Source organism: Suillus clintonianus (genome assembly GCF_016758775.1).
Source record: "Suillus clintonianus strain FC179 chromosome Unknown DEU56scaffold_71, whole genome shotgun sequence".
NCBI lineage: Eukaryota > Fungi > Basidiomycota > Agaricomycetes > Boletales > Suillaceae > Suillus > Suillus clintonianus.
The window spans coordinates 110,175-124,473 of NW_024539295.1; the positions used below are offsets into that span (position 1 = coordinate 110,175).

Here is a 14,299-nt window from a genome sequence, read left to right on the forward strand (position 1 = left end):
AGCGGGGACATCGACGGAGCGCTGCAAATAATCCGCGGAATGTAACGGCAGGTGGCATCTCCCGGATGAATGCGTCGCGGTCAAGGACATAGGACAATTGGGACACTCCAGAGACGGGGCTGATGGCGGAAGATCCGACAGAGAGCTTGTATTTGAAGGAGAGTACGCGAAACACATACCAGGCGGGTTCGGAACTGGGCCAGAACCACAGGTGCACAACTGTGCCGGGTTTCGTATTATATGTACGAGGATAGGCTGGAGAAAGAACCAGAAGTCAGGAAAGAGCACGGTTCTTCTTGGCAGTTGAACCCACGTTAATGCGGTCACGCCTCGTTTATTAGCCTCGTATATTGGAGCTCGAAGGTCGAACACCGCAGTGATGGTTCACCTGCGCCATGATGAACTTCGATTGTGTTCATACGAATACAGTAGAAATGAGAAGAACTTCCATTGTCCGACACTGTGAATCGACCAGGGTGGGTCACCAAATTGAATGCGTGATCCACATCATGTGTCAGAGTCTGAGACTGCCCGTTTGGATTAAGATTTTCAAGCCAAATCGCGTTCCATGATTTAAGAAACAAGACGGTACCCTTGATTCTGACAAGTCAGGGCTCTGGTAGCTCAGCGCCAGGCGCGCATATACACCCAACTTTACCATGCCCATATCTTTGACTTCACCCATACCGTTCTTTGCACCCCATGATCGTAATCGCAGAGCGGATTCTAACTTGGTTCTAGGAAAAAACGGGCAAGCGTCAATCGTAAACTTGGGCCCTCCAGCAGGACCTGGAGACATCTCATACAACCCCGAAGGCAACCGCAGGCCGGCCCAATCTGTGCCACAACAGGTCACGCAGATCAGTCCTGACCCTCTCAGTGCAACCGGAATGCAGACAGGAGGCCAGTTGACACAGTCTCAGGCGTTGGTGACTACTGTCCCTGCTTTGGCAATGACCTCAGCTACGGCAACTGGCACAATTTCCTCATTGCTCAGCAGCACGACGCTAAGCTCGTTTTCATCACCCACCACTACTCCATCCAGCACCTCAAGTAGCACTAGCTCATCCTCTCATCCGACAGCATTCGTCTCTCCTGCTTCCATGCATACGTCGAAACCCGAGCTCTCCGCCCCGTTTTACGTTGCGATCATCCTGGGCACCGTTTGTGTCCTCGCTTGTTGCCTGGCATTTTTGGCATGGTGGCTGCGTTCGCGCGCATCAGCGCGGAAGCCACGAGACGATGACGAACTTTGGACAGCGAGAGATGTGCTCGAGGACGGCCCCGAGCCCAGTCTGCTGGTGCACACCCCGCACGAGGAATCTGAGTTTTACCTTCCTGCATCTCTCGTCCGGAGAAACACTGGCGATCCCTTTTCCAGCCCTATAAACACACCGACGACTGCGAATTTTGACAAAACCATTGATCGGGCACCAGGGTACAATCCCTCAAGAACGGTGGTTGGCAGCGTCTACCCGCCCATGGAGCAGCGACGACCCACACTCAGGAATTCCGCAAGTGCGTTCAGCGTACAAGAAAGCCCGCGCACGCTTGGTCGGCTGCAGGTAGCAAATATAGCCCCTGGCGATCTGACGTCTGGCGACGAATCAAGCCACGGCGGCCCAGCGTTGTACAGCACAAGGGTAGCCGAGTTAGGTCCACCGAGGAGCGCCGTCCAGCGTCCCACGCAAAGTTTCCTGCCGCTGGAAGCAGATGGTCTACCGCAATTCCTCCCCTCGCCAGGCTATGCCCAGCGCACGCCTAGAGGGAGGTTACAACCAGTGATGGAAAACACCCCAGGCATCGGCCCTGGAGACTGGCACAACATACCTCTCCCTGACGAGGCCGAACCTCACAACTCAATAGTAAACGAACACCCACCCCCGGAGGGCTGGGCCTCCGCCCTCAAGTCCAACTTCATGACCGCATTCGGCACTGTTGCCGGCAACCGCACGCCGCGCCCATCCACGTACGAAGAAAGTGACGCTCCGCTGGGCTCTGCAAAACACCATTGGCCACAACAATTTCCAGATCCCGAATACGACGTACCTCTCGCTGCTCATAAGCCGCCGTCATACTCTACAGAGCCCCATCTGAACAATAGCGACGTAAACGGATTGCGCATTCGTGGACTGGGCGGCCATCCTCGGGACCGGGTTGCCTCCTCCGACGTATCGCAGTCGAATCTGGCATTCAGCGATAGCCAGGTAACCCTTCGACCAGGCATGGCACCCGTGTGGACGCAGGAATCCCATTTACCGCTAAAACACAACGCAGCTCCCATTGGCATAGCAAAGGACAATAGTCGTGCCTCACACGCCAGCTCCAGCAGCGTTTACACCTCCGAGTCCGTAGCGGCCGCCTCAGCGAATCTGAAAAACTATGGTTATGGGTTTACGCAGTCACATCTGGCACTTTCTTCCAACGAGATCCCGAAATCGCGCACGAACACGATGCAGTCTGGACAATCCAAAGTGTCGTCGCGGAAGAGGGGTGGGCAGCGGAGACGTTCAAGGCCTAAACCAATTCAGCGTGAATCATCGTCCGCGTCTTCGATGATATCCTTTGGATCAGACTTGTTACGTCCTCCTCAGTCTGGTCATCTATCCGGGAGAGAGAGCATGGCAAGGAAAGCGCTGCTGGAGAGGAGACGGAAGATGACGATGCACGAACCGTTGGACAAGTAGCCCGATGCTGTGATCCTCCAACCAAGGCATGGAATGTTTTAGGATTTGTCGTCCAGTGTTATTACAAAGATGTATAAACAAGTTGTCGAGACCGTGATATGAAATAAGCATTGACAGGCGAAAGAAGTAGTAACTGAACGTGAAGTCTACAGTGTCTGGACATGGCACATGCTCCTTCCGTCTATGTCACCGTTTATTGCTTGGCCTTAGCGGCCATCTGTGTCGACAAGGTCAAAGGGTGAGCCTGTGGCATACAAATTAAACGCACCAGGTTAAGAGCAGAACCTGCTTTGAACCATTCAATCTGACCCTCATTGAAGGAGTGAGCGAGAGGAATTTCCTGCAAGATCATCACGTCAGCACCACAAAAAGCCATCACACGATCCAGAAACTCACATCCTTGCTACCATCCGCATGCTTGGCAACGAGAGTCAAGTTCTTTCCAGGGGCGAAGGTGTCCAAGCCCAAGATATCAACCTTGTCGCTGGGCTGAATCTTGTCGTAGTCCTCAGGGTTAGCGAAAGTGAGACCAAGCATGCCCTGCTTCTTCAAGTTCGTCTCGTGGATACGAGCGAAAGACCGGGTAATGATAGCAAGGCCACCAAGGTAGCGGGGCTCAAGAGCAGCATGCTCACGAGATGAACCTTCACCATAGTTGGAGTCACCGATGACGACCCACTTGATGCCATGGTCGCGGTAGTAAGCAGCAGTCTGGGGAACAGCACCGTATTCGCCGGTGATCTGGTTTTTGACCTTGTTTGCCTCGCCATTCTCAGCGTTGATAGCACCAATCAAGCAGTTTTCTATCCAAGGGTGAGAAGAAAGTCTAGAGAATTATTGGGCAAGGCAACTTACGCGAAATGTTTTCGAGGTGACCACGGTACTTAAGCCAGGGACCACCAGCAGAGATGTGATCAGTCGCTAGATATACCAATAAGGCACAGTCCCAGGACTCAACAACGAGCTTCACTTACTGCACTTGCCCTTCACCTTGATCAGAACAGGGAGATCAGTCGGGGTCTTGCCATCCCAAGGCGTGAAAGGCTGGAGGAGTTGAAGACGGTCGCTCTTGGGGTCAACTGCAACTGCAACGCTAGCGCGATCTACAGGAGGAGGCTGGAATGTGTTTTGTCCGGGGTCATAGCCACGAGGAGGAAGCTCATTGCCAGTGGGGTCCGAGAACTTGAAGGGCTTGCCATCCGAACCAATGAGGGTGTCCGAAACCGGGTTGAAGGTGAGGTCACCAGCGAAGGCCATTGCAGTTACAATGTCCGGGGAGGCGACGAAAGCGTGGGTGGCGGGGTTAGCATCATTACGGCCGGTGAAGTTACGGTTGTAGGACGTGATAACTAAAAATCACTGGTTGGGCAATGCAATACAATGGCACAGACAACGCACTTGAGTTGACCTCGCCCTTCTTGACGTCTTTCCTGTCCCATTGACCGATGCAAGGACCGCATGCATTAGCCAGAACGAGACCACCAACATTTTCGAAAGCACCGATTTGACCGTCACGTTCAATAGTAGCACGGACTTGCTCAGAACCAGGAGTGATCGTGAACTTGCTCTTGACATCGAGACCATGCTCGGCAGCTTCACGGGCAATGGAAGCGGAGCGTGACATGTCCTCATACGAAGAGTTTGTGCAGGAACCGATGAGAGCAACCTTGAGTTCTTGGGGCCAGTTGTTCTTCTTGACCTCCTCTGCAAACTTCGAGAGCGGGGTAGCAAGATCAGGAGTGAAGGGACCGTTAATGTGAGGCTCGAGTTCCGAGAGGTTCTAGGCGCAAAATATCAGTACAAATGACAAGGACATTAACGACATTACAAACAATCTCGATATTCTGGTCGTAATTGCAGCCCTCGTCAGCCTTGAGGTTGTGTGCAAAACGCTGTGCATATTGAGCAATCTCGGCACGCTTGGTAGCGTTGAGGTAGTCGACCATACGACGGTTAAAGGGGAAGAGCGAGGTAGTTGCACCGATTTCGGCACCCATGTTACAGATAGTAGCCATACCCGTGCAAGACAACGACTCGACACCAGGACCGTGATATTCGACGATGGCACCAGTTCCACCCTTGACAGTGAGGATACCAGCAACCTTCAGAATGACATCTACGCGGGGTTAACATGAGGAAACAATGAATTCGAGAATGCGCGCACCCTTGGGCGTAGTCCAACCTCCAATCTTGCCAGTAAGCTTGACACCGATAACATTGGGGCACTTCAATTCCCAAGGAATATCCGCCATGACGTCGACAGCATCAGCGCCTCCAACACCACAAGCAACCATACCCAGACCACCGGCATTAGGCGTGTGAGAGTCAGTACCGATCATAAGTCCACCTGGGAATGCGTAGTTTTCCAAAATGATCTGGTGAATGATACCAGATCCTGGCTTCCAAAACCCAAGACCATACTACGAACCAATGAGCAAATACAAAGACCGGAAGTGACAGGAACTAACTTTTGCTGTTGCGGTAGCCAAGAAATCGTACACCTCCTTATTGAGATCAACTGCACGCGCCAAATCCTTAACACCGCCAACTTGAGCTTCAATTAAGTGGTCACAGTGAACTGTAGTTGGGACAGCTGCTGTGTCCATGCCTGCAGACATGAATTGTAACAGAGCCATCTATGATTACGTCAGCGAAGAGACATAGTAGTGACGTGATGGCAGACCTGGGCAGTAGCATCCTGACAAGCTACCCGCTGTTGATAAGGATAAGATTATTGAGCGGTTACTCGGAGCACAGGAGAAACGTCAAACATACGTCAGGGCGGAGCTTGAGGTAACTGGTGCCTCGGACAATGTCCTGGTTGTGAGGATCATCCAAATGTCCGTACACTATCTTTTCCGAGAGAGTAAGCGGGCGTTGAAGCCTGCGGACGAGATAGTGCCATTAGAAGCCAGACTATGATTCAAGTAAATGGTTGCTATCACCTGTCACGGACGACGGCGAGGCTATCCTCAATACGCTGGTAGTTTATGTAGGCACCCTTCTCGAGGAGCGACATTGGAACTTTGGTGTCACCGATTCTTGAGGCAGCGGTGGCCATTCCCGCGGCCAGCCGCTGCAGCGAGCGCATGGCGTCGCGCGTTGAGGAAGAGAGGATAGGCATCGTCGAGAAGACCGACGAGCAGCTGTGTGCGACGACAAGCAAGTTTGAAGAAAAGCGTGAGCTCGGCAATTCGCGTTCCGATAGTTGCCAATTTATGCTTGTGATTCATGGGCGCTTGACAGCCAATGGCAGTTGTCCATTTGTAAGATTATTCCCGCTACGGCCGAACCACTTGCCGCTTTTGATACCCTCTGGGCCCTCTGCCGTCGTTCTTCACTCAATAAACCGCTCTTCCGCCGACTGCCTGGGACTGCCCCATTTACTTCCCCGGACTAACCTTCATCAACCCCGGACAATCCGATGTCACAGGTTTCAGACCTATATTATTCAGGTCCTTCAACAGCATCTAACATCGCCGACACGCCGACGATTCATCTTTCTTCATTTCAATTGATGTCGGAGGCCGTCGCACGACAGTATGGGAGTGTCTTTCTATGAGCCAACCATCGCTGCTTGCTGTGGGAGCTTCGCTAGACTAACCGCGAGGTCCTGCAGCGCGCTGGCAGTAGTGGCCGCCGCACTCACCTCTGCCCTTCCACGCCCAGTAGCGTGGTACTAGCTACGCGTTGACATGTGTAATGTGCTGACCGACATCTCCGATGAGCACCGGGTCTTGAATCGCACAAGCGCGTTCAACGTAATGTCGAATTAACGGACCAGTAGCAAAACTCTCAACATCAAATATTAACAGAGGCGTATCCAAAGCTAGTGCCTTCCAGGCCCCGGGCGACAAGTGTAAACTGCTGCGCTGCCTCCCTCGTTTTCTTCGGCGATCGGGACCTACTCATAATCAGTACAAAAAGCTCGTATGAACGACATTACAAACCCGATGATAGCTTTCACGAAAGTCCGCTTCGCCTCCGGGTTTGCCTTTGATTGCACAAAGTCGTCCTGCACCCATGTTAGACCTCATCACAGCCCAGTAACTAGCAATGCATACCGCAAACAAGATATCAGTCATCCACGTTCTCGTCTCTGCGGGGAACTTGGAAGCCACTATGGATAGCAGCTCGATCAGATTCTGCGTCGCGGATCTTGGCGCCACACCCGCGAAGCCACACAAAATGGCTCGTATGATCGGCCGACCATGCCCTTGGATCAGTATCGTGCTTGCATCTCCCAGATCATCACTACTGGCTGTTCGCCTGATGAGTGTTTCCTGTTCTCAACAAGTCAGAAGCGGTAAGGCATCAGTACAAAACCATAACTACCAGAAAAGTGCATGTTGCAACAAGCGAATATCGCTCTTGCAGCGACAATGAAGTCACGGCACATTGCATCAACGCATCGAGGGCGCCGGGTGGCAGTCGATAAAACCCAACCAGGAAATGCTTCGCAATCTAATAGGTTTAAATAAGCTTTGCATAAGGTCTCTAATTCCGCATCCGGTACTCACGGTATCCATGCATCCGAAAAATGCCTGTACGATGTCAGGATTCTACAAAAACGAGTCATCAGGATCCTCGTTCAGAAAGCGCATTGTAAACCCACAGCTTCCATCGCCCCAGGCTGTCCCAGTACTCCTAGCGATGCTTCGAGCAGTATTGGCAGTAGAGTCGATATCACCCCCAACGCCTCGGGACTCGGTGCGGATTTAAGCGTCGAGGCTGAAAATAACATCGGCGGATCAAGCTGTATGACGAGCATGTTTGCTAGGGATAGCCATACAGCCGTAAGTTGCCTCTGGCATGCAAGACATATAATCTCAAATATCGGAGCTGCAGGAAGCGAAAGCAGGGTAATATCCGAAGGCAAGGAAGTGATTGAGCGGAAAAAGTCACTCAATGCCTTGTTTGATGTCAGTCGAATAGTGTGTGAAAATACTCTGGAACATACATCTGAAACACCAGCATCCACGGACCAGAAAGTGGTCACATTTCTTATCGTGTTGAACAGATCTTCGCGAACTTTCACCATCGTGTAGTCGTCACGTGCTCGTTGTAGGCGCTCAGCCTCGGCTCTCTCTTCGGGCGATTCGTCAAGGATGAGCAACGAGTCTTGCGTGCGTGTGAGGCCTTTGGCTACCCCTGACAATGTCTGGAGCTGAGAAATGATGACAATACGAGTTTCGTCCACGAGCTGCGTAAGATAAAACAACTCAGCCTCGAGGAAACCATGTTTAGCCCAATACGAACCTGGGGGGAAACGTGCAGGGATTGTGCAAGTTTTTCGACTACTGGGCTGACAATCGCCTGGATGGGTGGAATCTCCTCCTCAGGTGGCAATGCTTGTATTACACTCGCAATTGATTGAAGAACCTTGCTCTTTTCCGTATCCTGGTCATGCTTACATGTTAGTGGAGATGCAGACTATGCATGGATCTCACGTACCGGGATACCACTCAATCCAGCATGCAGCTCCGCAAACGCTCCAATATGAGGCGCAAGCGCAGCACGATTAGCATCGCACAGATCACGAAGGGCATTTGCAGCCGGCAGACATAATGCAGGCTCGGGTAAAGCAGTGACAACGTAGGAAATGGCGTTCATCAGAAGAGACGGAGTCGAGTTGGGTGTCGGTGCTTTCGGCTGGGTTGTGAACCATGTTGAGTACGCCGCTGAACACGCAAGGTTAGGAAGACGATCAAAAGTCGTGTGCGATACTCCTACCAATCAAGCCAAGCATGGTCCTACGTATTCGATCCTGACCTGAAGTTGGCAAACGACCAAGCACATCAGGTCCAAACAGCCGGGCGAGGAAGGGGTTATCTTCCAGCGGTACCGCTTCTTGTATTGACATGATACAGTGCAAAGTGGCTTCGATTTCCTGGTGGCATCTATTGAATGAGCATCTTATAGGCCGGCAAAACCGCTCACCTCCCATCCTTGCGATCCATTTGGTTGTGCGAAGCGCTTTTGCATGTCCTCAAGGTAGTACCCCAGCATGTCATTTCGCATGATGTAATATCTGGGAACGAATCAACATAAGATACAAGGGATGTCGATCATCTTATTCACGCATTGATCAGGGTATCACCGACGTCCCTCCGATATCTACAAATTGTCAACGCCATTCGAATTGATGAACAGTGCCCACTCACACTTGAAACCTGTCGACTTCGTCTGTAAAGCAACTTGTTTGAGCACAAGGCAGGTATACGTGATAGAGATGCATCACCTTTTGCCCAGTAGCTGAGAGCACGCTGGCCAGGCCACGTCACTTTCCTTCTCAGTACCTCCACAAGTTGAACGTATACCGCATTCACGACGGACCATTGTTCCTTTTCCTTGACATCAAGAAGTGAAGGTATACCATCCTGATCCTCAGCTTGGTCTTCATACTCCACGCTCCACAACGACTCTTGAAAGAGGTACCAAAAGCCCAGCGTCATCTCGCTCGCCTCTTCGTCGACGCCGTAATAACCTGGTAATCCAGTATATCTCAAAAGGAGGTGCAAGAACTTCTGCACAAAGTAGGCGCGCGAGTAGGGTGTTCCGGGTACGGGTTTTAGCGATGTGATGTTGGAGGCGAAAAACATGGTGGAGTGATCTCCTAGGGCGACCAGCAATTTACAAAGTGAATGAGACACACCGTCGACTGAACCGGCTGGGTATCGGATAACAGTGAGTATTCATATCGAGTGAGCATTTGCAACCAACAAGGCTCACCACGATCTCCATAGGCATCAAGCCACACGAGAAGCGGCTCCGTCAACGTGCCTGTACCCGCACCTCCAGCCAACGAAGACCTCGTCATGATCTCCTGCAAGACATCAGAAGCCGTTGAGAAAGTCGACTCGTCAAATCCAGAGTCTGGTGCGGGCGTCATTATCGTGATCAACAGCGGAATAATGGGTGTGATATCACTTATGTGATGCATTAAGTTGCAAATCGAGCAGAGAGTATAAAAGAACGTTACTTGGCCCGTAATGTGTATATCCATGCTTGAAAGCACTTGAGTGCAGATTGCAGTTCAGGCAATATGAGAGTCGGTCGAGTGATCGACGTTATTACAGCTTGGACTACCATCGGAGAGGCGTCAAGAAGAGACTGGTGCATTTGCATCCTGGTACGAGATTGGTGATGATGCAGAGTGATTCCAATCGTCGCACTCACTTACTGGGCCCTAGAAGGTCGGCCGTTTCGACCTCTTCAGCGACTATGGTAAGAAAGGCAAGGAGTTGTTCTGGAGGCATGCCGGAGGAAGAGAGAGAATTCACTGCCGACACTATCCAGTCTGGCCACCTTGAGGGTGAACCAGGCGCAATGCGGAGTGCAAGTGATGTGATCTGCAAACGATCACTAGAAGAACTTCAGTCTAGGACTTGAACTCACTGCAACAAACAGTTTGCGGCAAACTACTTTGCCTTTTCCCGTCAATGTCGAGTGAGAGGTGAGCTTGAGCAGTAAGTCTCGCAAATATTCGGCGTTTTCCTCAGGAAATGAATCCCTGCAGCAATATAGCAGTTGATCGGTACCATTGAAAGGAGGAAAAGGTAGAGCACTTACCAGTCGCGCATGATCTTAACCTGCGCAGTATGTGCGCCAAAGAATTGCACATTTGTATCGGGATGTTCGAGGAAAGGTACAATCAACCCCCATGCCTCAGGTCGTCTCTGAATTTCGACCAGCTCTTGTTGGATCCGTCGTTGATCCACCTGGGCCTGTGCGCTCGAATATGCTTGTTGTATCAACTGTGGAAGTGTTGTAAGAGATCTGTCCAAAGAAGTGCAAACCTGAAGTATGTACTTGCGCTGCTTGTTGCACGTCAGGCGGAGACAAATCTGGGAGAAAATTTGCGGATGACATTGCACATGAAACGCGCAAAGACCCCAAGTCAAGAAGTTGGTAACAACCTATATGGGTGTCTATATGATAGACCTTACTAGCAATTGATCTCGAGATTGATGGAAGAGAAGGGTGGAGGCGCGTCTATCCTAGGACTCGATCGGGTGTAGCGTTGTCAAGCCTGAATCAGTCATGGTCTTATCAATCATTCCGGACCTCAGGCTAGGTTATCCTACTTCCAGCGGTCACTCTCATTTGTTCTGCTCCGATGGTTAAATTCTAAGAATCTAGGGTGCAAAACTTGTTTATGCTACGCGGTTCAACCATGGTCAGCCTGAGAGATTCGTATGGGCATGTCGTGCTAATCCTCGTAGTAAAAATCTCCAGACCTCAAGCCCTCGGAGGATCGCAGGTCTCACCTGTTAACCTATCGAGAATCGAGATGGAGGCCTCCGATGGCGCTGAATTTCGACGCGGCGCAGGTGGCCCATGATAGTAGGAGCACTAGTAGGTAGTAGGCTGGGCCACTGGGATGTCGGGGCTTATCTCCTGAATCGGATTCCTGTGTCTGAAACTCTCGGGATGAAAAAAGTGGCAACGACCTCAAGTCGGAGTTCTTGTCATGGCAGGCATCGGTAGTGACCACCACTGCACTCAGGAAGGTGCAAAATGACAGCGGGCATTCAACCTGAGATTTTAATTTCATGACCGACGTTCGGAGTCAACGAGGTTTTTTCAACCCTTGTTCGCGTCCGTGCTGTGTACTAGGCTCTAGGACTCTCTGCACTGTCGCAATACTGCATACTCCATCAACACCCAATTGATGCATCGGGCTCTACTCGTTTGCGAAATCCTCCTGGAGATATGCACGCATGTGAAAGTAAATCAAGGCCGCAAGAACAAGTCATTGGTGCGGACATCCCTTGCAGCACTTGCAACGACATGCAAAACATTCCACGAACCCGCGATGAACGAGCTTTGGGCTGACATACATGGATTAATTCCACTGCTAGGCTGTGTAACAAGGTTGCGTCCAATAATATACTGTACAGAGGTGAGTGCAGATTATTGCGCTCATTTCATTCCGTTGTTCACCTAGCACCCAGACACAGCACTCCTGGCATGACCCTGCTTACTTAGGCGGCCTCGAACCATTATCGGAGAATGAAGCCCGCGAATTCTTGCGTCACGCTGCCCGTGTGCGCTCAATGAATCTCGATCTAGCGTCTCAGCGCAATTTTCGCCTTCTCTCAGTCCTCCCCAAGGAGACATGCATGTTCCCAAGACTGCAGTCGTTGGTCATGGATATTCGTCCGACTAGATACTTGCATCTCTTCCTGTCTCCCACGCTGCGTCGTTGTGTCCTACCGGACATTTATCCGGGTTTGACATTGATTGTGACCCATTGTGCTGCTTTGGAGCACTTATGTATTATGGACTCCGGGAAAACCACAGCACATAAGCTATCCCTGCAATCTGACAGTGTCCGTATGTGCGAGCGGCTTGTAGCACTGTCTTGTCCACCCCTCAACTGGGCAGCATGGGAGCACCTGTCCAACCTCCTTACTCTTGTCGCAGTCACGGTTAATATGGAGAATATAGTCCCTTCCCCATCGGACCTCAATAATGTCAACTTCGGATCTTTCCTCAACCTCACAACTCTTTGTTTCAGAGCAGACACGGCTGCATACATCACAACACTCATGCAACACTCAGAATTCCCTTCGCTGAAGAGATTTGGGCTTGCTGTCGATAAATTGCCTTGGGCAGAGGCTAAACGGCTTTTTCTTGCGATGTCCCAATGCATAGCATCACAGACCCTTGAAGACATTACCATCAGGTCATACATTCCAGGAGTTCAGGATCCCTTGGGCAACTCGTTGACAGCAATCACACAATTCTGTCCTTGTACGCAGCTCCGAACCCTAGAACTTGATTTTCCTTATTGCTGCGCCCAACTTGACAACGACCTTCTTTTCGAAGCCATGTCGTGTTGGCCACACATCCGCTCGCTGAAGTTGGAAGACTGGCGTTATCATCAAGCTACCATCACCTTCCGTGGACTATTCGCAGCGCTCCGTCAATGTCTCCATTTGGATGAACTCAGTATCTTAATGGACACTGTGAATATCGACATTGACCCTGCGGCGGAGACGTTTCGGCATACATCTCTACAAACATTGTATGTGGGCACCGCTCAGGTAGAAGATACAGAAGCTGTTGCTCGTATCATCTTCTCTATGCTCCCTTGCGTCGACGAGGTCGACATCAGCCCCAGCGGCCACACGAACGCGTGGCGCGAGGTCCAGGAGCATCTTAATCGTTTCAAATCTTCCTCGGTCCTCGATGACTGATGACCATATCACAGGTACGGCTGCATGGACCTGATGTCAGGATATACTCATATTCAGGACTTTCCGTGCCAGGTTGCCATCAATACTTAGAACTTAAAATATGGGAGGTGGAGACGAACAAGGGAGATCTGCAATGGATGTCTCTACTGTAGATCACCGATACCTACGCCATCACAGTTCAAACTCCAGACCACAGATGCAGACGATATTTTGGTGGTGCTATTACTAGCTGTCACTAGCTGCTGGCCGTTCTAACCCAAGCTGAGCATTTCAGGTGTGGAAGTGATTAACTGAACTCGATAGTCCGCCAGCGACCAAGCCAAGAAGTGTACAACTATACTGAAATACAGAGTCTGCCGAATTTCCCGGACTGGCGTGATCAAAATTTTGGTAGCAAGGCTGATCGTATTTTGTTGCAGCCTGCAGTCGCGTCCCTAGTATTCTCCAGAACGTCGATCAAGAACGTGCTTCATCCACTTAGAATACTTATCGAGATGCTCGCGTCCAAAATATTCACGCATCCTTCGTTTCCTTCCTGGCGCGGACGGGTCATCGATGAGGTACGGATGTATACTCACAGCACAAGTACATTTTATGAACCTTATGAAATTTCAGGCGTCCAACTAAAAGATGCCGCACAATTAGTTGAAAGTTCTCAATACTGCGGACAATATCCCGTATCTGAGTCTCTGGTCCTTCAATACGACACGGCTATTGCGATGCTCGCGAGTCTATGGGCCCTCCCTTCTATCAGAACAGAGCCAATCTTTGAATGCAGCACGCCTCATTGATGCCAACTTGACGTTGTGTGCACCGTGATGCAGGTTTTGTGTATGGTTCTCCGTGTCTGAGGAGAGCTATACGTCCCAACAAGCTAGATACGCGCCACAATGGGTGATGCGTCAAAGAGCTTTTGGAACGTAGGGGGCAAATTCACTGTGGGAAGTAAAAACCATTAAATTAAGTGACAGTGGCAATGAATGTGTTGAATTCACTCCCAGTGTCACTTAATCTCTGGTTACTTGCATTCATTGACAACTGGGGACATTGAATTTTACCCGCGAGAATGTAAGGGTATAAAATTCATTGTCAAAATTTTAAGGACACTGAAAATGACATTAGCAAATCACGTAGTCCCATTTTTCCATAATTTACTTAGCAAACAAATTCACTGACCGAGGCAGCTAAGGAGAATTTATATTTATTCCTAGGGACGGCTGCAATAAGCAATATTAGTTGTGTGCCTGAACTTTCTTGAACACTCCACCTTTCTAGTATTTCGCGTATAACTTACTAGGATCTTAACCAAAAAATGTCATGAGACGATCAATAGACTACCCTTAACAAGGACTGCAACTTTAATTTTTATCGGAATAATTCCCACGGTGTACCATATTGATCGTATGA

The 14,299-nt window shown here is 50.5% G+C and overlaps 4 protein-coding genes across 4 annotated transcripts; 2 read left to right on the plus strand and 2 right to left on the minus strand.

Annotated features, from left to right (window-relative positions):
- Window positions 1-563: 563 nt before the first annotated feature.
- Window positions 564-2,894, plus strand: DEU56DRAFT_526658 (uncharacterized protein). The gene has a single exon (XM_041346640.1). It carries the CDS (start codon window positions 660-662, stop codon window positions 2,685-2,687), a length of 2,028 nt encoding a protein of 675 aa, XP_041205407.1. The 5' UTR covers window positions 564-659; the 3' UTR covers window positions 2,688-2,894.
- Window positions 2,706-5,934, minus strand: DEU56DRAFT_819995 (aconitase family-domain-containing protein). The gene is made up of 12 exons (XM_041354054.1): window positions 5,633-5,934; window positions 5,463-5,571; window positions 5,371-5,400; window positions 5,156-5,323; window positions 4,852-5,107; window positions 4,520-4,803; window positions 4,086-4,467; window positions 3,662-4,036; window positions 3,543-3,608; window positions 3,084-3,490; window positions 2,956-3,027; window positions 2,706-2,904 (listed from the first exon to the last, which is right to left on the minus strand). The coding sequence occupies exons 1-12, from the start codon at window positions 5,809-5,811 to the stop codon at window positions 2,881-2,883; spliced, it is 2,352 nt and encodes a 783-aa protein (XP_041205408.1). The 5' UTR covers window positions 5,812-5,934; the 3' UTR covers window positions 2,706-2,880.
- A 635-nt stretch (window positions 5,935-6,569) lies between these two features.
- DEU56DRAFT_820031 (armadillo-type protein) lies at window positions 6,570-10,866 on the minus strand. The gene is made up of 19 exons (XM_041354055.1): window positions 10,637-10,866; window positions 10,500-10,583; window positions 10,260-10,444; window positions 10,086-10,200; window positions 9,867-10,039; window positions 9,670-9,816; window positions 9,420-9,616; window positions 8,929-9,357; window positions 8,852-8,873; window positions 8,769-8,804; window positions 8,628-8,718; window positions 8,421-8,577; window positions 8,142-8,368; window positions 7,947-8,087; window positions 7,648-7,890; window positions 7,303-7,599; window positions 7,208-7,249; window positions 7,023-7,151; window positions 6,570-6,970 (listed from the first exon to the last, which is right to left on the minus strand). The coding sequence occupies exons 2-19, from the start codon at window positions 10,557-10,559 to the stop codon at window positions 6,602-6,604; spliced, it is 3,060 nt and encodes a 1,019-aa protein (XP_041205409.1). The 5' UTR covers window positions 10,560-10,583; window positions 10,637-10,866; the 3' UTR covers window positions 6,570-6,601.
- A 164-nt stretch (window positions 10,867-11,030) lies between these two features.
- DEU56DRAFT_527069 (uncharacterized protein) lies at window positions 11,031-13,165 on the plus strand. The gene is made up of 3 exons (XM_041346643.1): window positions 11,031-11,592; window positions 11,645-12,906; window positions 12,965-13,165. The coding sequence occupies exons 1-2, from the start codon at window positions 11,362-11,364 to the stop codon at window positions 12,890-12,892; spliced, it is 1,479 nt and encodes a 492-aa protein (XP_041205410.1). The 5' UTR covers window positions 11,031-11,361; the 3' UTR covers window positions 12,893-12,906; window positions 12,965-13,165.
- Window positions 13,166-14,299: the final 1,134 nt, after the last annotated feature.

What these genes read in the sequence shown, in the direction of transcription:
- DEU56DRAFT_526658 (XM_041346640.1), top strand. Translation starts at nt 660, where the DNA reads ATGCCCATATCTTTGACTTCACCCATACCGTTCTTTGCACCCCATGAT.
- DEU56DRAFT_819995 (XM_041354054.1), bottom strand. Translation starts at nt 5,811, where the DNA reads ATGCCTATCCTCTCTTCCTCAACGCGCGACGCCATGCGCTCGCTGCAG. An exon ending in ACGACCAGAATATCGAGATT is followed by an intron (nt 4,468 to 4,519) that starts GTTTGTAATGTC and finishes TTTTGCGCCTAG; the next exon opens with AACCTCTCGGAACTCGAGCC. An exon ending in GAAGGGCGAGGTCAACTCAA is followed by an intron (nt 4,037 to 4,085) that starts GTGCGTTGTCTG and finishes AGTGATTTTTAG; the next exon opens with TTATCACGTCCTACAACCGT.
- DEU56DRAFT_820031 (XM_041354055.1), bottom strand. Translation starts at nt 10,559, where the DNA reads ATGTCATCCGCAAATTTTCTCCCAGATTTGTCTCCGCCTGACGTGCAA. An exon ending in GAAGTCGACAGGTTTCAAGT is followed by an intron (nt 8,805 to 8,851) that starts GTGAGTGGGCAC and finishes GACAATTTGTAG; the next exon opens with ATATCGGAGGGACGTCGGTG. An exon ending in TTGCAACATGCACTTTTCTG is followed by an intron (nt 6,971 to 7,022) that starts GTAGTTATGGTT and finishes TGTTGAGAACAG; the next exon opens with GAAACACTCATCAGGCGAAC.
- DEU56DRAFT_527069 (XM_041346643.1), top strand. Translation starts at nt 11,362, where the DNA reads ATGCATCGGGCTCTACTCGTTTGCGAAATCCTCCTGGAGATATGCACG. An exon ending in CAATAATATACTGTACAGAG is followed by an intron (nt 11,593 to 11,644) that starts GTGAGTGCAGAT and finishes CCTAGCACCCAG; the next exon opens with ACACAGCACTCCTGGCATGA.